Here is a 21534-nt window from a genome sequence, read left to right as displayed (position 1 = left end):
CCATAAATCGAAGTTTAGTAAACTGTGCCTTCGTGAGAGCCTTTGTAAAGATGTCTGCAACTTGATCATCTGTTGAACAATATTGCACTTCAAGAACATGGTCATGAATGAGCTTTCTGATGAGGTGCATGTGCAGTTCAATGTGTTTGCTGCGCTGATGTTGGACTGGATCTTTGCATAGTTGAATGGCACTTTGATTATCACACCAAAGTGTAGTCGGATGCTGCTGCTGAAAGCCAAACTCTAACAGGATCTGACAAAGCCACAAGGCTTCCTTACTAGCTTCTACGGCACCACGATACTCTGCTTCTGCTGAAGAAAGAGAAATGGCACCTTGTTTCTTGCAAGCCCATGTAATAGGTCCTGAACCAAGAGTGAACACATAACCCGCAGTAGACTTCCGATCATCAGGGTCACCAGCCCAGTCGGAATCAGTGAAACCAACCAATAGAGGCGCTGCTTCGGCACTGTAATGAATCCCAAACTGAACTGTACCTCGAACATAATGAAGTATTCTTTTAGTTGCTTTCCAATGACTTTCATGTGGATTTTGCATAAACCGAGGAACAAGGCCAACGACAAAGGAAAGCTCAGGATGAGTATGGGTGAGATACAAAAGTTTTCCTACAAGTTGACGGTATAAGGTAGCATCAACTTCAAGAGAAGTACAAGTGACTGAAAGTTTGACTCCAGACTGAAAGGGAGAAGGGGCTGGCTTACAGTCTTCCATGTGAAAATGGCGTAGAATATCACAGGCATACTTGGACTGGGAAAGGGAAATACCTTCCTTGGATTGCAAGACTTGAAGACCAAGAAAATAATGTAAGTGTCCTAAGTTTGTCATTTCAAACTTCCTTTTAAGGCTAGACTTTACATGGTTTATAAGGTTGGGATCACTACCAGTCAGGGTAAGATCATCAACATAAAGAAAAAGAATGATAAGAGACTTGCCCACCTTCTTGGTGTAGACCGTATTGTCAGAATGACACCTAGAAAAACCATTTTCTAAAAAAAAGTTATCCATTTTGGCATACCAAGCTCGAGGAGCTTGCTTGAGACCATAAAGGGATTTCTTAAGCCGACATACAAGGCTAGAGTCTGTTTGTATAAAGCCAATAGGTTGTTCCATATAGATTTCTTCATGCAAGTCCCCATGCAAGAAGGCAGATTTAACATCCATCTGATGGACTTCCCATTTGAAAGAGGCAGCAAGGGAAAGAACAAGGCGGATAGAGTTCATTTTGGTAACCGGGGAGAAGGTTTCAGTATAGTCAATGCCTTCAACTTGTGAAAAACCCTTAGCAACAAGACGAGCTTTATGTTTATCAACTTTCCCATCTAGTCCATACTTGGTTCTGTAAACCCATTTGCATCTAACAAGTTTTCGTCCCTTTGGTAGAGGAACAAGATCCCATGTATCATTTGCCAATAATGAATGATATTCTTCATTCATAGCTGCTTCCCAATCTGGATGGCTTGAAGCTTCTGCAAAGGTGTCAGGATCATAATTCACTGAAGCTTGAGCCAGTAAAGAAGAGGCTCTATCAAACTGAGAACGTGTACATCGCTGATCTGTAGGATCACCGACAAGATCACCTGTTGCATCCCGAGTAGCACGAACCCATTTTGGAAGCTGAGGAGCTGAAGGAGGATCCTGAGAAGGTGGGAGAGGATTTTCATCCTCGCTTTCATCATCTGAAGAAGAAATATTTTCAAAAGTAGAAGAGATAGGGAGAGGTGGCACATCCGCCAAACTAGGCTCGTAGGCCAATATATTTTCAGCAAACTTTACATCTCTTCTAATGATAACATTTTTGGACTTAAGTGGAATAAGTCTATATCCTTTGACATCTTCAAAATATCCAACCAAAATACATTTTTCACTCTAAGGTTCTAAAGCTTTATGTTTCTCATCTGGAATATGGGCCCATGCTTCACTTCCAAAAACACGAAAGTGACTTACATCTGGTTTAATTGAGCTCCATGCTTCTTCTGGAGTGATATTCTTTAAAACCTTAGTAGGAGTGCGATTTATTATGTAATTTGCACAGTTAATTTCTTCTGCCCAATAATTAAGACTAAGTCCTTTAGATTGAAGCATACAATTAGCCATTTCCTTTAAGGTGCGATTCTTCCTTTTAGCTACACCATTTTGTTGTGGAGTATATGGAATAGTATGTTGCATTTGAATTCCATTCTCAATGCAAAAGTTGATGAATTTGTTGTTAACATATTCTCCGCCATTATCAGATCTTAGCTTAAGAATTTGATGTCCAGATTGTTTTTCAACAAAGGCCTTAAAGGCCAAGAACATGTTAAATACTTCACTCTTGAGTTTTAAGAAGTATACCCAAGTGCGTCTGGAGAAATCATCAATGAAAGTTAAGAAATACTTGTAGCCAGAGAATGAAACAACTGGAAGTGGACCACATAAATCACTATGCACGAGCTATAAAGGGGTTGAGGCGTGCCAAGAGGCACGTTTTTCAAAACTGTCCCGATGATGTTTTCCGAGTACACATCCGAAACAAACACCATCTCTACAAGATACCATTGGAAGACCTGTCACCATATTTTCTTTACATAGATTATGAAGAGAGCGATAGTTTAAGTGACCAAATCGCTCATGCCAAAGTTTGCTCACTTCATCATTATGAGCAACAAATACCGAGGGAAGATTTGATGACCCAACGTTGTGAAACTTATACAACCTTGTAGAATCATCAGCAATTCCAGTAGCTAAAATCTGTCTAGGATCTCTTAGGTCCTTAATTACAACATCGTGAGGTGAAAATTCAACGATTTTGCCTTCACCTGAATGAGTTATCTGATATACAGATAGAAGGTTGCAGGATAAGGTTGGAACACATAATACATCATTAAATTGACCATTGTCTATATGAACAGTTCCAGTCCCTACAACACTAAGAGATCTATCATCACCAACATATATATATTTTTGGTGTTACAATCATTTAAAGAAGAAAACATGGCTTTGTTTTTGGCCATGTGATAAGAAGCTCCAGAATCAATGAGCCACTCATGAGAATGAGAAGAAGAAGATACATTTAGTGCATAGCCAGACCGAGATGCTTGACAACCACATGCAGAAAGTGCTATCCCTGAAGATGAAGTTGAAGTTGAAGAGTGCTCCAAATGGATATTATGCTTCTTCATTGCTGCTTCCAAGGCTTCCATCTTCTTAAAGCATTTGGATTCTAAGTGGCCATCTCGATTACAAAAGTTGCAATGTCTATCAGTCTTCTTCCCTTTGTTTTTATTTGTCTTATCATTTTGTTGAAATGATTTTTCATTTTGAGGCTGAAATTGCTTAGGACCCTTGTTTGGTTTAGGACCATTCCTTTTAGGATACAACTTCTTAAGATTCTTTGAATTTGGTTGTTGCTGGGTGGCTAACGCTTTCTTAGAAGAGTTTCCAAGATGAAGAAGACCAAGGTGTAAGAGTTTTTCTTGTTCTCTTATTAAAGAATCACAAAAGGAATCAAAAGAAGGGGACTTGTAGGCTTGTCCTTGAGAAATGAAAGCTTCTCTTGTAGAATGGAAGGTGGAAACAAACACAGAATAGGCTGGTCCCAACTTAGTAAGAATGGAGTAGATAAGGCCACTATCTTCTTTCTTAACCTTAACACCTTCCAAGAGAAGTCTAAGGGTCTTGAACTTGGACAAAAAATCTTCAATGCAAGAAAAATTATTGGGGTCCAATGTAAGAAACTCATTTTCAAGTTGATGGGCTTTAAGTTCATTTTTAATTCCAAAAACTTTAGTGATCTGTTTCATTGCTTCTTCAGGAGTATCAAGTTCTGCAATATGGAATCTAAGATCTGGAGAAATAGACATCCCTATCAACCCACGTGCTTGGTCTTGCCTATTTTCCCATTTAGCTGCCTTATCTTCACCTTTCGGTTTGGTTTCTTGGCCTGAGGCAATTCTGTAGAGACCTTTACTTCTAAGTAAATCCACAATGTACGACCACCATTGGAAGTAGTTGGTGCTGTCAAGAATAACTTGGCATGGACTTTCCATTTTAACAGAAACTGAAGCTATAGATGTTGAAACTAAGTGTTCCAATGGAAAGATCTCGAAAAATTAGGCTGATTAAAAAAAAATGGCTCTGAAAACGGCTTCCGAATGAAGAAGTTATGGCTTTTTGAAGAAAATTTGATGGAGATGCCGACGAAGTGCGAGAATGTGCGGAAATGAAAAATCTGCCCCCACAAAAGGGAGACTTGAACTCAAGACCTCTACTCTCATAAATTAGCTTTGGACCAAGTGAGCTAAACAAAAAGTTTGAGAGAGAGAGAGGGGGGGTTGAAGGTTTGGGTTGTGTGCTTGCTTTGAGAAAGCTCTTTTTCCCTACAAAACAAAAAACACAAAACCCAACACGGACATACAAAAAAACGAACCTTGCGGCTCGAAGTTAGCTTTAGCTGGAAACTAAATATTTTCCTCAATGTTTCTGATTTTCCGAGATCACACCAAGGCGCAGCGGAAAAGAGCATACGCATGAGAAAAATCCTTCCTTTCTGTTTCTGATTTGCCCAGATCGCACAGAGTCGCAGGGCAAAGAGCATACGTAGAAATGAAAGGTCTAGATCCGGTAATAAAAAAACAAAAAGCTAAATAAACCGAAACCGAAATAAACAGAGAGAAAATAACCGTAAACTACAAATAAACACTGTATACCTCCAAATCTTAAAAATGACGTAGCTAGGGCTATCGGAAATCTTTTCGCATGAAATGAAAGGGGTTCCTTATTGGAACAGATGCTCCTAACACAACAGAGCAGTCCTCTCGGCCCGAAAGCAGTCAGAAATAGTAGATCTAGGAAATGACAGTTGGATGCAGTTCTACCGGCTTCAGATTTGGATCACCAACAGACGCGGCCCTCAAATAGCTCCGATACGATGTAGGAATTTACAGGGTAAGTTCCTCAGACAGAACACCAAAGGACACCGCTCACAAACAGATCACAGATCAATACACCAGTGCTTTTGATGTGGTTAAAACCCTCAAAGAGGGAAACAGTCCACGGCCTGAGCCAACATGGCCACTTCAGGCAATTTATTAATAAAAGAATGAAAATTTACATAAGCTTCTCTCATGGATGGTTAACCTACAAATGACCTGCCATGCTCTTTAAATAGAGATCATGGACCAATCGGGTGTTAAGCGACGGATCAAGTGTCAGTAATACCGAGGAGAGAATGAACCGTCTGATCACTACATATCGTGACCATCGGATTGTAAGTTACAAAATGTACATAGTAAAGAAACACACTTTACCTAACTCTATACTAGACCAAGTTATACTTAACTATTTCTTATGTGTCGGAATATCCTAACACGCTGATTTTGAGATTTTGCCCTTGGATATATAATAAAGGTTGCTTTTGGATTTTCCTATCTTTTTATTTTCATTATGTGATCATTCATGACTCATGAGTAAATGTGTTGTAGATTTAATCTTAATGTTTAAATGTAATAAATTATAATGTATCATTAATGCTTTATGATTGCACATATATATAATAATTTTTAAATATTTTTAATATATATACATGTATGTATATATATATATATATATATACATATATATTCGCGTTTCCCCGTTTCCAAAATTTGGGGAGGTCGCGTTTCGTATCGCTTCCCGTTTCGGAAACTCGTTTTCGTTTCCCCGTTTCGTGCAACTTAGCTTCACATATATGTAGCTAAAGGAAGCATTCAATAATGGCTATTAACATTGTTCATTCCTCTAGTTATCATTATCAGCATCCCCCTTCATTGATTACGTTCACATCCATGGATTCAGTGCTGGTTACTAACAGTGTTCATTCTTTTACCAACTATAACCATCTCGACTCATTGATTATGTTCACATCCACATAATACAGAGTACATTCTAACAAATCACATTTTTTCAGTGTTTTGTGCACGATAAGGGGTAGTTGCTAGTTTTACATTTTATTATGTATACTATCAATGACAATAATTACATGGTTGTATTTTGTAAGAGCTATAATGGCCATTTTCTTGCTTAAAAACTAGTCAAAGAGACTAACAATTAATAATTAGTGATATCAATCTTGTCAGACTCCAATGGCTTATTTATTCTATGTAAAGGCATTATCTAAAAACCACTTATAGTGCCATTTTATATCAATAAAATCTAATCAACATGCAACAATTTTCTACAGTGGCTACATTTGTTTTTGGTTATACAAAATATAAGTTTCTCAAATTACATATAGCAACTCTGGATATATTAATGATCTCTTCAGTAGCCCCTTGATAAAGATAGTATGCAAAATTCAAATATCCAATTTTGCCGTGGATTGAGACAATTATAGTGTCAAGTGTTTATACCAATCTAAACGGTGCTTTTGTTGCCAACTTTATTTCTTCCGAGTAAATAATGCCGATGATCTCCTTTGGGTACTCTTCAGATCCAGTTAAATATCACTCACATCTTGACATTATGCATGTTACAAAAGTAGAATGCCTTGTTTTAGGGTCTATTAAGTATAACATTGTTAGATTACAAAAATGGTGTTTGGAAACTCCCTTTGTCAGAACTTGTCGAACAATCATGTTTTACATCATTCTTGCAAATGTTTTGGTAATTTTTCTTTGATTTGTGATAAAATGGGGGACATTTATATATAAATAATGTCTGATTGTAGATATGCCTACAGATTACAATCTTTTCTAAAGAATAAGTTCTTATTAAGATGCATTGGGTGTACATAATGGCCAGACTTGTCTAGTCTGTGTGCCTATAAAGTATATCTTGAGAATATTTTTTGACAAATATATTAAGCTATAATAGAACTGTGATACTAAGTCTCTTTCTTCCCAATGTACTATGGGGATTGACAAAGACATTAAAGCATTTTTATGAGTTTATGAGTGCTTGTTGGAAAGTATTATAGTTGTCTTCATATAAATGTTTTATAGTTTAAAATGTCAACTCCTTCCAGTATGTAATAAGGGGTAAGAACCATATACATTAAACACACGTAGAAGAAAAAGAAACATTCAAAGAGGAACTTTTTCAGCTTGAAGATGCAACGTGAGAATATCATAGATGCAATTCCCTTTGATCATTATGGATGAAAATCATTTTACATTAAGGAAAGAAAGATGGCAGCTTACTGACAAAAGAATGTACTGACAGTGAAGTGAAACAATTTTACGAGATACTATTTTCATCTTCAATCTCATCTTCTTCTATAATAGTTACCTTGGTTGGGACTTTAAGAGCAAGTTGCTTGACATCCCATCCTGCATTTTCCAGTTGGCAAAGAAAATCATCAAAATTTTCATCCAGCTTTAATAAACTTTCCATTAGATGATTAGTCAAATGGCATGAATCCTTCTCTGGGACATTCTCTTTTGATGATAAAGCCAAATGATCTCCGTCATTGAAAAGCTCTTCATGGACACAGAGCCAATAAGTTTGCCAAATGCTACGGAGAACAGTTATGCTTGTGGCTCCTACCTGGAAAGGTAATGGGGAAACCATATTAATTCTCTGCCATTATGTGGCATCAACAACCACCGAATATAATATAATACAATTCCGTTCTATACACACATGCTACATTTCCTTTATTGATATTATCTCATTCTCCTCATATACAACCCTCCAAACAAAAAGGAGGTAAAGAAAACCAAGTGGTAGATCCATGTTTGATTATTATGACTTATGAAAAGGAAGAAAATAATCATTGTTGCTAAGTACCTTGAAGGCAATGCAAGCTTCTTTTCCACGCAAAGGATTTGTAGTTACAATGAGAATGTATTTCTCCTTCCTATATAAATCGAGCAATGCTTCTAGCTGTTGGGTCAAATAAAAATGACATTGATAAAATCATCAATAAAAATAAAACCATTCATAATCTTTAAGATTCCACATAAACGAATTTTATGCACCTTATACATCCAACAAACCTTGGAAGGTATACACATATATCTCATTTGTCAGTTACTTGGCATAGGTGCATACCAACCTGTGTCTATAGACACATATGTCACACGTTGTCCTTGGAGTTTCAATGCAACCGTTCTATTCTTGTTTTCCTTTTGATTATAAATATACTAAGAAGACATAACATTATTTATTTGATTAGCTATATAACTAAGGTTTGATCTACCCATTCTATTATTGTTTTCTTTTGGTTATAGATATACACGTAACATAACATACTCCATTTGTTTGATTGACCATATGACTAAAGCCGGATCTAAAAGGTTTACAAGGGACAGCCTTAAGCACAAAAAGCAAAGTATCACATTGGGAGATAAATGACACAACATGAACTATAGGCTAGTCATATAGATTGTACAAATACGTTGTCAGTATGCACCTAACACAGATTTGAAGAATAAATCTTTGCGATGTGGAAAACATAAATGATAACAGTAATTCTAGCATTAGATCTCCCATGCTGGTGAAAGGTTAGTTACATAATAGTTGTCAATCACTTATAGTAGACAATTCCTACATTTAATATTACTATGCATGCATGGCATATGCTAGTTTTTCATGTTTAATGCAATTTTATGTAATCTATTGAAAGTCATTTGCCTTGTTGCAGCTAGAAGACTCTCAACTTTTCATCTTGCTCTTCTACAAATACCAAATTATGGTAGTAGAGGCTCATAATCGTCAGCTAGATTTCTCCATTGTATCTGAGCTTTAAGCCCATTATAGTGGTAAAGTACCCACTCTAATTGCACATTTTGCTATAGAGACCACAAAGCTCCTTTACCTTTTGTATAGTAGAAAGGAAGTTGAAGTTGTTATTGAGCCCCTATGTTTCAAAGATGGGGAAACACCTTAGGGACAATGCTACCCCAAGCAACCCACTTGAGGAGGTCCCTTATCTGATAGGATATTGGGAAAGCTCAATCATTGACACAAGGACATGGGACATGGAGGACAAGGAAATACAAGTGTTGGACATGGGTCATGTCAACCCTGGAAACAAGATATGGAAGACATGATATATATATATATATATATATATATATATCACAAATTAAAAATACAAAAATGAATATAGACATAAAGATCCAAATTTTTTAGAAACTAGAACATTTACAAATATTGATACAACTAGTTACTACATCAATGATGGTGAAATGACAAACACATAGGAAATTAGAACCATAAACTGTAGTTTTCTCGTTTAGTTATCAAAATCAAAATGTATTACAAAGATATTGAGTCACTAATACTATAGGTGAAAAATGGTAAATACAAAATACGATAGATACTAGAACTATAGATGGAAGAATCTCAGGGCTCGTGACGGTCAGTAATCCTCGTGATATTCAGCCCTTGTGACGGTCAGTAGTCCTCATGATATTATGTGTAGATATCTTCAGATATTCAGCCCTTGGGTATGACCCAAGTAGATGGACTTCAAGGTGATTGCATTTTGTTTTGACCCTGAGCTTATCTAACGAATTTGTTTTGCAGCGTTTGTGTTTCTGCAATAAAATTAAAATTATTTTCATCAAATTATCTTGCAAAATTTATTTTTGGGCTATTAATGAATTATTTGCTAATTAGAGCCTATTATCCCTTGTAAATTATTGTAGATAATTTGTAAATTATTTTTAACCCTTGTAAATTAATTTTCTCATTTGTAAGTAATAATTTTTTGGGTTTTATTTTAGATTCTTCTAGATCTTGTGTCTTCGCCTCTATATTCATCTTGCAAGTGCCAAAGTGTTAAAATTGCAACCAAGGAAAAACTTCATGTGGGTCATCTTATTCATGGCTGATAATATTTTTATTAGATTCCTCTCGTCAAGAGGTGTAGGATTGATATAAAGATCATCCGATTCCGATAAGTATTCATGGAGATATGAATTTATTTTGATTATGGAATTATTCTCAAGCCGACCTACAACTCATGTAGGCTCAAAAACCCAACAGTCGCATCTATTCACCCACCAACGTTGTGTATAAATATAAGAGGACTTTTCCTCATTTGGACTCACTCATCTCATCACATCTCTCTCTCTCTCTACTACGCAGAAATGAGTCTCTTCTCTACTGCGCTGAAATGGGTCTCTCTCTCACACATGTGAAGCCGGAAGCTGTTGAATTTGAAGCTGCAACTGCAGAAGTAAAGATTGACTTGCATGGCCTAGAAGATCTCCTCTTTGGAACTGCGTTGTAGGTTCATCTGAACCTCCTCTGAAAGCCGCAACTTTTGGTGGTGGAATGAAGTCAATCCGATGAACGGTTTGCAAGATATCGACTGCCCTAGTTTGAAGCCGGAAACTGCTGAAACTGAAGCTGCAACTGCAAAAGTAAAGATTGACCTGCGTGGCCTAGAAGATCTCCTCTTTGGAACTGCGCTATAGGTTCATCTGAACCTCCTCTGAAAGCCGCAACTTTTGGTGGTGGAATGAAGTCAATCCGACGAACGGTTTGCAAGATATCGTCTGCCCTAGTTTGATAATGAAGCCGCTAACGCTGATGTTGTTGATCTAGGGTTTGCTACTGCTGATATGAATCAGATTTATTGTACTATTTCTCTCTGCTGAATTATTGAAGATAAAAGAAGATTTGATCAAAGGGTTTCCCCACACATTGTGGGGTTTGTCCCTGGCTAGCCGCCACATCTTGTGTCTCTGGTCTTGGCTTGTTTTCTGTCAATCGTTTAATGTTCTATCTACACTTTACTTTATGTACGTGTGATTGCTAATCTTTGGAATATAATAAGGAAAAGAAATAAATTGTTATAAGCATAGAACATACCATAACTCAACATGGTATCAGAGCTGAGGTGAAGACAAAGCCCAAGCAAGAGCAAGAGCAATCATCGAAGAGAATATTGGCAAGGCTATCCTAAAAGAACTATGGGGTCCTCAACACTCTTTCCTGCCGAAGACAAGCTCCATGAGAAAGATGACTATCACGCATGGAAGATGTCTATCGATCTAACCCTAGAAGATCAAGGAGTGCTAGACCATGTAAGAGGCAATACTGTTGAGCCTCCATCAAATGCATCCACTGCTGCATGGAACAAATGGAAAATCGAAGAAGAAACAAGGGAAGAAGAGCAAGAAATGCCCATGCCTAAAGGTCCTCCTGTTGCTTTTTCTTCTCATGCTAAGAAAAGAAATAATTCCGGGACTAAATCAAAAGGAAACGCTGGACCTAAGGCTAGAAGAAAATGACAATGTTACATTTGCGATAAAGCAAGTCACTATGTATGAGATCATGAGCATCATGATGAATGAGATCATGGACATAAAGGGCAACATGAGATCATGGACATAAAGGGCAACATGAGATCATGGACATATAGGATAGCATGATGATGATGCACACTAGTTTGAGGCTTGAGCAGCATTATGATGGATAAAATCATGGACATGGGCAGCATGATGATAATCATGATTAGAGAAGCATGGTACAATATGCAGTGGTGCAACTCGAAATCTCTCTGATGGCAATCAAAGGAATGACAAATTCAACAGCAAAGGTAAGAGGAGAGCTGGGAATCAAGGAAGAGGACAAGCATTCAAGAAGGCTAGAAATTCTAGGATGTATTAAATGCACCTGACCTCAAAAGGAACCTAGCGTCCATCTTGGCAATGGAAGACAGAGGCTACAAGGTAACCTTCAGCAATGGCAAGGTATGTATATGGAAAAATAATGTTAAAGATGCCTTTACTCTTGGGTTTAGTGTTGATTCATTATATCAGGTCGATGGAAGTCCGCTAGGTGTCATGTCTTGTGACACAACTCTTTAGTCTGAACTTTGGCATCGGAGGTTTGCCCACCTTCGTTACAAAGCTCTACCCGATGTAAGACAGATGGTAACAGGGATGCCTGAATTCGAAGTAGAGAAAGAAGGTGTATGTCCGGGATGTGCCAAAGGAAAGCTCAAAAGGGGACCATTCCCCTCAAGCCAAATCAAGACCTCTGATATATTACAATTGGTTTACTCAGGCATACCTGAGGTTGGCATTAAGAGGGAGACTACTACACCACATACTCCTGAGCAGAATGGTGTGGTGGGAAGGAAGAACCACACGATGATGGAAGCTGTCCGGGCCATGCTACATGATCAAAGACTTCCAAAGTTTCTATGGGCTGAAACTACAATCACCGCTGTATATGTACAAAATTGATGCCCTCATCAAGCATTGGGTTCCTAAACTCCTGAAGAAATGTTCACCACCGGTCAAAGGGAAGTCGTGATTAGTCATGATGTCACCTTTGACAAAGATATGGCTCTCAGCAAGGTGGACAATCTGCTGACCTTGAGTAGCTCTCAAGAAGCCAACACCAGGGAATCGAAAGAAAAGGATGATGAATCAATGCCTGATGTAGAAGAACCCATGGATTCGATTGATCCTCATCCACATGAGCCTTCCTCTTCTAGGAAGAGGCCTTCATGGCTTAGGGGGATACTTGATGATGCTGAAGGACATGCTGCACCTTGAGGAACCTTCCATCAAAGTAAGAAACTTAACAGGTATCAGGGATACCTGACCATCATGAGCACGATCATACAAAATGAACCTTCATCATTCTCAGATGTCATCAAGCATTAACTATGGAAGGATGCTATGACCATAGAATATGAGTCTATTATGGAGAATGATGTCTGGGAAGTAGTTCCCAGACCCTTGACAAGACAATTGTTACTTCAAAATGGCTTTACAAGATAAAGCATGCAGCAAATGGAAGTATGGAAAAGTATAAGGTTCATTTTGTTGCTCGTGGTTTATCCCAGAAGGGAGGTATAGACTATGATATTTGCACCTGTTGCCAGATATACGACCATCCGCTTGATCATAGCCCTTGTGGCTTCACAAGGATGGAACCTATATCAGATGGATGTTAAGACCGTGTTCTTGCATAGTTCTATCAAAGAAGAGGTCTATGTGGAGCAACCTGAAGGATTTGAGATTTATGATTGAAAATCTCATGTATGCAGGTTGAAGAAGGCTCTCTATGGGCTGAAGCAAGCACCCCGAGCATGGTATGAGAGGATCGATAGCTACTTGATGAAGTTGGGATTCACTAGGAGTGAAGCTGATCCTAACCTTTACTTTAAGGTTGAAGATGACAAGCCTCTCATACTGGTGTTGTATGTGGATGACCTCTTTCTAACAGGTGCAAACCCTCTCATTCACAAATGTAAGAGGGAGATGGCTTCTGAATTTGAAATGAAGGACCAAGGACTTGAAGTGTGGCAGAAGCCAAGGGAAATTTTCCTATCTCAAGGAAAATATGTGGTAAATATATTGGAAAGATTCGGTATGATGGACTGCAAGCCTGTGACTACCTCAAGGATCTTAACTTTTAGAAGTTATATGGTAGTGATGTTGGACCAGACTTGGGAAATGCCTCTGAGTTTCAAAAACTCATTCGCATTGATGTTCTTGGTGAACCTCCGTTCGAACATATGTTTTGCAGTTAGCATTGTGAGCTCATATTTGGTTGAGCCTCACTGAATTGATGCTAGGAATCTTCTGAGATGTCTTCAGGACACAATCTCTCATGGATTAAGATACACTGCTGGAGATGTGAGACTACTTGGATATACTGATGTTGATTGGGCAGGCAGTGTGGTGGACCATAAGAGCACTTCCGGGTACTGTTTCACCTTGGGATTTGCTTCGATATCCTGGATGAGTAGGAAGCAGAAGTCGATGGCTTTGAGCACCGCCGAAGCAGGATATATTGTTGCTAGCATAACCTCGTGTGAGGCAGTCTGGTTGCGAAAGCTCTTCAGTGAACTGTTTGGATTTACATTGGATACCATTGTGATTCTCTATAACAACCAGAGGTGGGATTCGATTATTGAGGAATCCCATATTCGTCAATTGCTCCAGCAGATAGACATCATCTGGGATATGGTAAGTCGATGAGCAAGGAAGCTCCATCACATTAAGATGATGTACAGGTTGATACACCTTGTCAAAGCCCCGAGGAAAGATCTAATCTGTGATTTTCCCAAACGACTTGGAGTCGGCAAGAAACCCTTGTACAAGGGTCCTGCATGTTGCATACATTGAGCTCTGGGAGCTCTGAGGGCTTGCGGTTCCTACTGGAGCAACATATGACCACAGGGTGACTCACCCTCCCCTGGTGGTGCACACTGGAACAAGATGATTCGCTCTCTTGTGGGACAAGATGATTCGCTCTCTTGTGGAACAGGATGATTCGCTCTCCTGTGTAGCAGGATGATTAGTTCTCCTGTGAGGCCTGGATTGATGTGTTCTCCATGGCAGCCTGGATTGATGTGTTCTCCACGGCGATTGTAGCAGGATTGATGTGTTCTCCTGTGAGGACAGGATTGATTAGTTCTCCTGTCGAGGCATCCTACCAATGCAGTCTGGGACTCATGGGAAGTACCTCTCATCTGATCAATGAGCAGGGAAATGAAGTTAGGGACCATAGTAGTACCGATGGACGCGTCATTGTATCTACCGTACTCCCTACGCTAGGATGACCTCCATTGATCTGGGATCAATGATACTGGTTTGGAACCAGTGGTAGGAGTTGTACCATACTATGACGCTGACTTCGGGTCGGTTGAGACTGGTCTGGGACCAGTGGTACATACTCCGAGACTGACTTCGTGTCAGTGCAGTACTGGTCTGGGACCAGTGAGAGTGGTACATACTATGACGTTGACTTCGGGTCGGTTGAGACTGGTCTGGGACCAGTGGTACACTCTCTGAGACTGCGATACTGGTCTGGGACCAGTGGTAGGAGTTGTACCATACTATGACGCTGACTTCGGGTCGGTTGAGACTGGTCTGGGACCAGTGGTACATACTCCGAGACTGACTTCGTGTCAGTGCAGTACTGGTCTGGGACCAGTGAGAGTGGTACATACTATGACGCTAACTTCAGGTCGGTTGAGACTGGTCTGGGACCAGTGGTACACTCTCTGAGACTGCGATACTGGTCTGGGACCAGTGGTAGGAGTGGTACTTACTATGAAGCTGACTTCGGGTCGACTGAGACTGGTCTGGGACCAGTGGTACGCACTCTGAGACTGACATTGAGTCAGTGAAGGATGATACTGGTCTAGGACCAGTGGAGTTGTACTCACTATGACGCTGACTTCGGGTTGGTTGAGACTGGTCTAGGACCAGTGGTACATACTCTGAGACTGACTTTGAGTCAGTATGATACATCCTCAATCATTTCTTCTTCGTCATAATTTGGACAAAAGCAAAGCAGAACAGAACAATGCAAGAGCAGAGCAGAACAGAGCAAAACAGTACAGATCAGTGCAGGGCAGAACAAGACAAAGCAGAACAGGCAGAATAGAGCAGAGCAGGGCAAGGGCCAGGCTGTACAGGGCAGTGCATTTGATGGATGAATAGTAACGACCGATAGACAGATTGCAGATGAAGTTCTCCATGGTTGAGAGGGAGTGTTAAAATTGGCAAACAGGGCAAAACTTCATGTGGGTCATCTTATTCATGGCTGATAATATTTTTATTAGATTCCTCTCATCGAGAGGTGTAGGATTGATATAAAGATCATCCGATTTCGATAAGTATTCATGGAGATATGAATTTATTTTAATTATGGAATTATTATCAAGCCGACCTACAACTCATGTAGGCTCAGAAGCCCAACAGTCGCATCTATTCACCCACCAACGTTGTGTATAAATATAAGAGGACTTTTCCTCATTTGGACTCACTCATCTCATCACATCTCTCTCTCTCTCTACTATGCAGAAATGAGTCTCTTCTCTACTGCGCTGAAATGGGTCTCTCTCTCACACATGTGAAGCCGGAAGCTGTTGAATTTGAAGCTGCAACTGCAGAAGTAAAGATTGAATTGTGTGGCCTAGAAGATTTCCTCTTTCGAACTGCGTTGTAGGTTCATATGAACCTCCTCTGAAAGCCGCAACTTTTGGTGGTGGAATGAAGTCAATCCGATGAACGGTTTGAAAGATATCGACTGCCCTAGTTTGAAGCCGGAAACTGCTAAAACTGAAGCTGTAACTGCAGAAGTAAAGATTGACCTGCGTGGCCTAGAAGATCTCCTCTTTGGAACTGCGCTGTACGTTCATCTGAACCTCCTCTGAAAGCCGCAACTTTTGGTGGTGGAATGAAGTCAATCCGACGAACGGTTTGCAAGATATCGTCTACCCTAGTTTGATAATGAAGCCGCTAATGCTGATGATGTTGATCTAGGGTTCGCCACTGCTTATATGAATCAGATTTATTGTACTATTTCTCTCTGCTGAATTATTGAAGATAAAAGAAGATTTGATCAAAGGGTTTCCCCACACATTGTGGGGTTTGTCCCTGGCTAGCCGCTACATCTTGTGTCTCTTGTCTTGGCTTGTTTTCTGTCGATCGTTTAATGTTCTATCTGCACTTTCCTTTATGTACGTGTGATTGCTAATCTTTGGAATATAATAAGGAAAAGAAGTAAACTGTTATAAGCATAGAACATACCATAACTCAACACAAAGGACAAATTTTTCAAAGACAAATTCAAGTGTGAAGGTCCTTTCCCTCACCTAGCGGGGTTTTCAGCCTAAAGAGGAGTTGTCCAACCCAAAGAAGCAAGTCATTCAGCCTATAAGGGTTGATCTAGGGTTTGGAGACCAAGATTCACAAGAACCAAGTGATAAATTTGCAAAATTCGGCTCCTTAAGGAAGTCACTAACCTAGAGGGATTTTCTGCTACTACAACTGGGGTTTTTCTTGAACAATTATTTTCTAAAGTTGTTTTGCAAGTGGATCCTCAAGTTTGAGGTCATTTTTTGGCATTTCTCAGGGTTTGAAGGCTAATTTGCCCTAGCTGCAAGGGCTAGAGGCCATTTTTGGCATAGCTGCAACGTTTTGAGGGCTAAAAGCCTTAGTCGCAGCCTATTGGAGGCCTTTATTGTTAGTCCACATCCCTAATTAGGCCTCTAAGGCCCAGCCGCAGCCCTAAAGGGGACTATTTCTCTCTTTGCAAGTGATTTTTTAAGGCTAATTCTTTGTTTCGCAAGCTTGAAACAATTTTTGGCAAGGGTTTATAGTGATTTCTCACTGTATTTTTGTCATCTAGTGGACTAATCTTGTTTTTTGCAGGCCTCTCATCCATTAAAGAAGGATTTCAAGGGCCAATAAATCATTTGCCACATCATTTTAGCCCTTGGAGGCCTAGCTGCTAGGCCTAAGGCCACTTTCAAGCCTATCCACTAGCATTAGAGGGGCTTCTAGCTCTGGACACTAGCTCTAAGCGGGTTGATTCATCATCTATTGGGGTTTTGAAGCTAATACATTTGTGTTGCAGGTCTTTGGAGGGCTGACTACCAAGTTTCAAGGCCATTTCTCACTTGTTTGCGAGCAAATTTTGCCATTTTTCCCTAGCCGCAACCTTCGAAGGCTTTCTCTAGCTTGGTCGTGGGGTTTTTGGTGGCTGATCCAGCATATTTGAGACTTACATTTGTGGTTGCAGGTGGTGGAAAGCCTACAAAGTGCATTCAAGGCCAAGACTAGCCTCATTGGTGCCTTGACTAGCTAAATCCGCCATTGGATAGCTCTAGAGACCTTGAGGGTTTGATTATTTCCTTATCTCCTCTTTCACTTGCTGCATAACACATCAGATCTGAAGCTAATCTATTGCAATGGCATAATCAAGTACTAATCACCCTAAAGAAGCTTAAACATACTTCTAAATAAGGAAAATAAACATAAAAAGTAACTCTCGTCACCTAAAGCCTTAATTTCTATTGTGTTTCCTAGCTTCCCATTCAAAATTTGTGACTATTCTCGTATTAGTAGTTTGCTAGTCTGATTTACATAAGTCTGGTGCATTTTCAAAGAAATAGCACTGTGAGAAGTTCATTAGTGAATTGGTCATACAAGTCTGGAATTGACTTTCCTCTTGCATTCTTGCCTCTTTGCATTTTGTGAAAATTTCACCATTGAAATTCTACTGTAGCAACTGGAATTAATTCTTCTAGCTGTAAATTAATTTAGCAGTTTACTGCTATGACAACAACGAATTAATCACACTGCAATCTTCACAAATAAAAATACTGCAGAATATAAACTGGACACAGAAAATACTGGCACACACAAAAATATAACACCGTTACTTTTGGAAAAAAGTCCCCAAAAAAACCCAACTTGGGAAAACCGGTGCAACAGTTGAGGGAAAATTCTGAGTACAACTGAATGCCCAAATTGGCAATCCACTACAGGAAAGCTGACCACAAAAATTAGTGAGACAAAATTTGTCTCACTCGGCATTGATCTATTCATTTGGCAGCTCAGTGACAAATTCAAACCATGGGACGAGATTCCTCTTTTCAAGAGGACCAATTTTGACTATTGAAGCGCTCAATTTGGACAAGGGAAAGTGTATTTTTGAATTATAAGCCCACATGTGCATATTTTATCAGGTCGGCCCTAAAGCAAATTGGACACGCTTGGAAGGCTATAAATACAAGTCAAATGAACCTCATTTGGATATGATAATGGAGCATTTTTCTATTCTCTTCTTTGGTTTGGCTCATACAAGTCTGAGGCAAGTTCACGGAGATTGGTTGGCACAAGTTCGAGATTACAGGGTCCGAAGCTCGCGTGTGTTTCTAAGGTTTTGGGTCACAGTTGCAGGCATGTCAAAGGCAATTTTTGACTGTAGTTGCAGACTTGCAGGCTCAAGGTAGCGATTGGAAGCTCTTAGTCGCACACATGTCTCTTCCTCCATGTGACTAGAATCTAAAGTTTGATTTTTCAGTTGACCCAGAGTTCGACAGTTGACCGCAGACAGTGGCAGTTGATTACAGGTTCCTGAATCAGGGTTTTGATTATTCGCATGGTTGGGTTCATCTCATGGATATTATTTAGTTGATTTTGCTGGATAGGTTTGGTTGAAGATATGGATCATTGCACTCTCTCCCTATTGAATCGTTCAATGAAAATCTAATAAGAAGAAGAAATTGAAAGGATTTTCCCCATAGTGGGTTTTTCCCTGGTCTCTGACCAATCCTGGTGTCTCTATGTGTGAATGATTTTCTTCTATTGTTCCTTTATGTTCCACTGCATTGATAATGATATTGTTCTTTCTACATAGTTGCATATGTTGTTGAATAATGATGTAAATCTGAATAATGATATGATGCCTATTAATTTTTCAGATTGTTCTATGTTGTATCAATTACTTTAGCCCAATTCCACACTTCAATTAGCAATATTTCCAATTACAATTAGTCTTTTCATTCATCAATAGTAATTAAAGATAGAACAATAAATGAAATGACAAAGAAGACAATCAACACGTCAACAAAAAACACCATGTTTGGTCAAGGACCAGGGAAAAACCCCACAAGGAGAAAAACCCTTTGAACTTCTTCTTATATTAGATTGTCATAAAATGTTCAGTAGAGAGTACAATGAGCCCAATAAAATATCTAGCAAAATAACCCAATACAAATCTGAAACAGACTTCCAAAGTCACTGTGGTACAAAGAGAAACTCTTCAGCTTTCGGTTCACTGTGGTCAACTTCAGTGAAATGTGAAACCCTAGCTCAAAACCCCAGTCACTCCCTTTAGGTTGACATGCAATCAACTATAGCTTCCTAGTCGCTCTGTTGGCCTCTGTAAGCGTGCGACTGTGGTCAATTTAGCCCAATGACATGCGAGTAACCAGAAAACAGAAACCCTAATCCATACGAGCTGCAGACCTAAAACTTCAGACCTTGTGCGAGCTTCCTTCGTCGAACCTGTGCGAGCCAATCCAGAAGGAAGAAAAGAAAATGCTTGGTTGGTGTCCAAATGATCTCTAGGTCACTTGTATTTAGGGGCTTTCATGGATGCCCAATAATGTTCATTTGATGTTGAGGCCGACCTAACCAAATGTGCATGTGTTGGTACAAAAATTCAAAATCCAACTTCTGCTTGTCCAAATGATGAGATCTTTAGGTCAATTTTTGTCCTCTCGAAAAGAGGAGCTCAATGCCATCATCATCTCCATAATATGAGTTGTCCAAGGTGGAATTTGACTGTAGTTGCATATTTTAACACTCCCTCTCAACTAGGGAGGATTCCACCTGTCAAAATCTGTCCATCGATCAATATGTCATCCTGTTATCGTATGTCCCATCTCTGCTCAACTCTATCTACTGAACCATTCTCCAATCTAAAGAAGAAGAATCATCAGGGAGCAAAAGGTACCACCCTCTATCCATCGTGTTGTAAAATGTAACTAGGTTCGGTCTTCATAATGACATGTAATTATGACCTTTGTAAATGATGAAATAAAGAGAATAAAATTATTTTTGTAATGCCTTGCTTCATGGGTTTCATGAGCAAGAGGTTTATTTTAGATGGCTCCCATTGAGAGCCTTAGGATTTGTGAAAGAGTCAATGTCATGTATAAAGATATGTCAAATGTATTCTAGTAAAATAACCCTCCAAAGACAAGCCCAGTCCTCCTCTTCCTATGTCGGTTCACATTATGGAGACACACTGGTTCATAAACTCATGTTAGCTTATATTTTCGGACAGACCACTATATATACCCACCTCAACCTATTCCACAGTGAGAAAAATTCGCACATATCTCTGAGTTTTTCCGATGGGTAGAACAGAGAAAATTTCAAATCTTTGGGACACTGAGAAGGTTCAAATATCTCAGAGATTTTAAGAGGTCAAGCACCGAAGCAAGTTCGGATAGGAATGCAAAAAAATGTTTCGGTAAAGGAGCCTAGATCAAGGTACTAAATTGCAACAAACAAATTCAGTATTGTCTCACAGTCAAGAGTGAATCTTTGTCTCGATATAGCAAGAGAAGTTTCGGGGATATTACAGTGATGTCTCCCCACTGTCTCGGTGTTATATGACAGCAAAGACCTCAGTATTATGTCTCACAGCAAAGGAGAGATTGGTGCCACTCATGAAGAAGGTCTCGGTGTAGCTATGATTCAATGCTACTATTGAAGAAGAGGTTTGTATCCCTACAGTGATCTCAGTTCAATGTCATCTCATGACTACAGTGATCTCATATGGTGCGAAGTCTGAAGTAGATGGAATCGAAAGAGAATAACCGAGACGCTGGAAGAGGACTTGTGTCTTGATCATGGAGAGGCAACTAGGTCAAGGGTCTTGGTCTTGGTATTCATCAATTGGAATCTCTATAAGAAGAATTTGTGTGGGTTTTCCTCTCAAAGAGTGAGAGGTTTTGGCCCTCGCCTTTTGTCTATAAATGTTTATGCATTTGTAATTGTTTGATGAAGAAGAACACTAATAACTTAAGATTCTAATCTAATGAAGTAAAACATATTCACAAGCAATTACTAATCAAGAGAAATCACCTAACTGCTAATGCCCTAGAATTCTCAACATGTTATCAAAGCTAAGGCGACAGTTAAGAAAGGGCATCTAATCTAAGAGACACTCAAGGATCGAGTTTCAAGGAAGGCATCAAAGCAAAGTGAAGGATCTACATTGAAGAATCAAACCCTAGATCAAAGAAGAAGGTCTACTTCAGGAGAAGTCTT

At 39.4% G+C, this 21534-nt stretch overlaps 1 protein-coding gene across 1 annotated transcript in view; it reads right to left on the bottom strand.

Moving 5' to 3' along the window:
• Positions 1 to 7102: 7102 nt before the first annotated feature.
• The window catches only part of RUS5 (root UVB sensitive protein (Protein of unknown function, DUF647)), a 236285-nt gene continuing 221853 nt past the window's right edge, over positions 7103 to 21534 (bottom strand). Inside the window, exons 13-14 of the mRNA XM_089443645.1 lie at positions 7763 to 7858; positions 7103 to 7519 (exon numbers count right to left, since the gene is read on the bottom strand). Of these exons, the coding sequence (XP_089299771.1) occupies positions 7211 to 7519; positions 7763 to 7858 (405 nt within the window). The 3' untranslated portion in view covers positions 7103 to 7210. The remainder of the gene's footprint in view (positions 7520 to 7762; positions 7859 to 21534) is intronic.

This window comes from Pinus tabuliformis, chromosome 9 (assembly GCF_031772625.1).
Source record: "Pinus tabuliformis cultivar Carrire ecotype Pingquan chromosome 9, CPIR1, whole genome shotgun sequence".
NCBI classification, from domain to species: domain Eukaryota; kingdom Viridiplantae; phylum Streptophyta; class Pinopsida; order Pinales; family Pinaceae; genus Pinus; species Pinus tabuliformis.
This window is presented reverse-complemented; position numbering and strand designations above follow the sequence as displayed.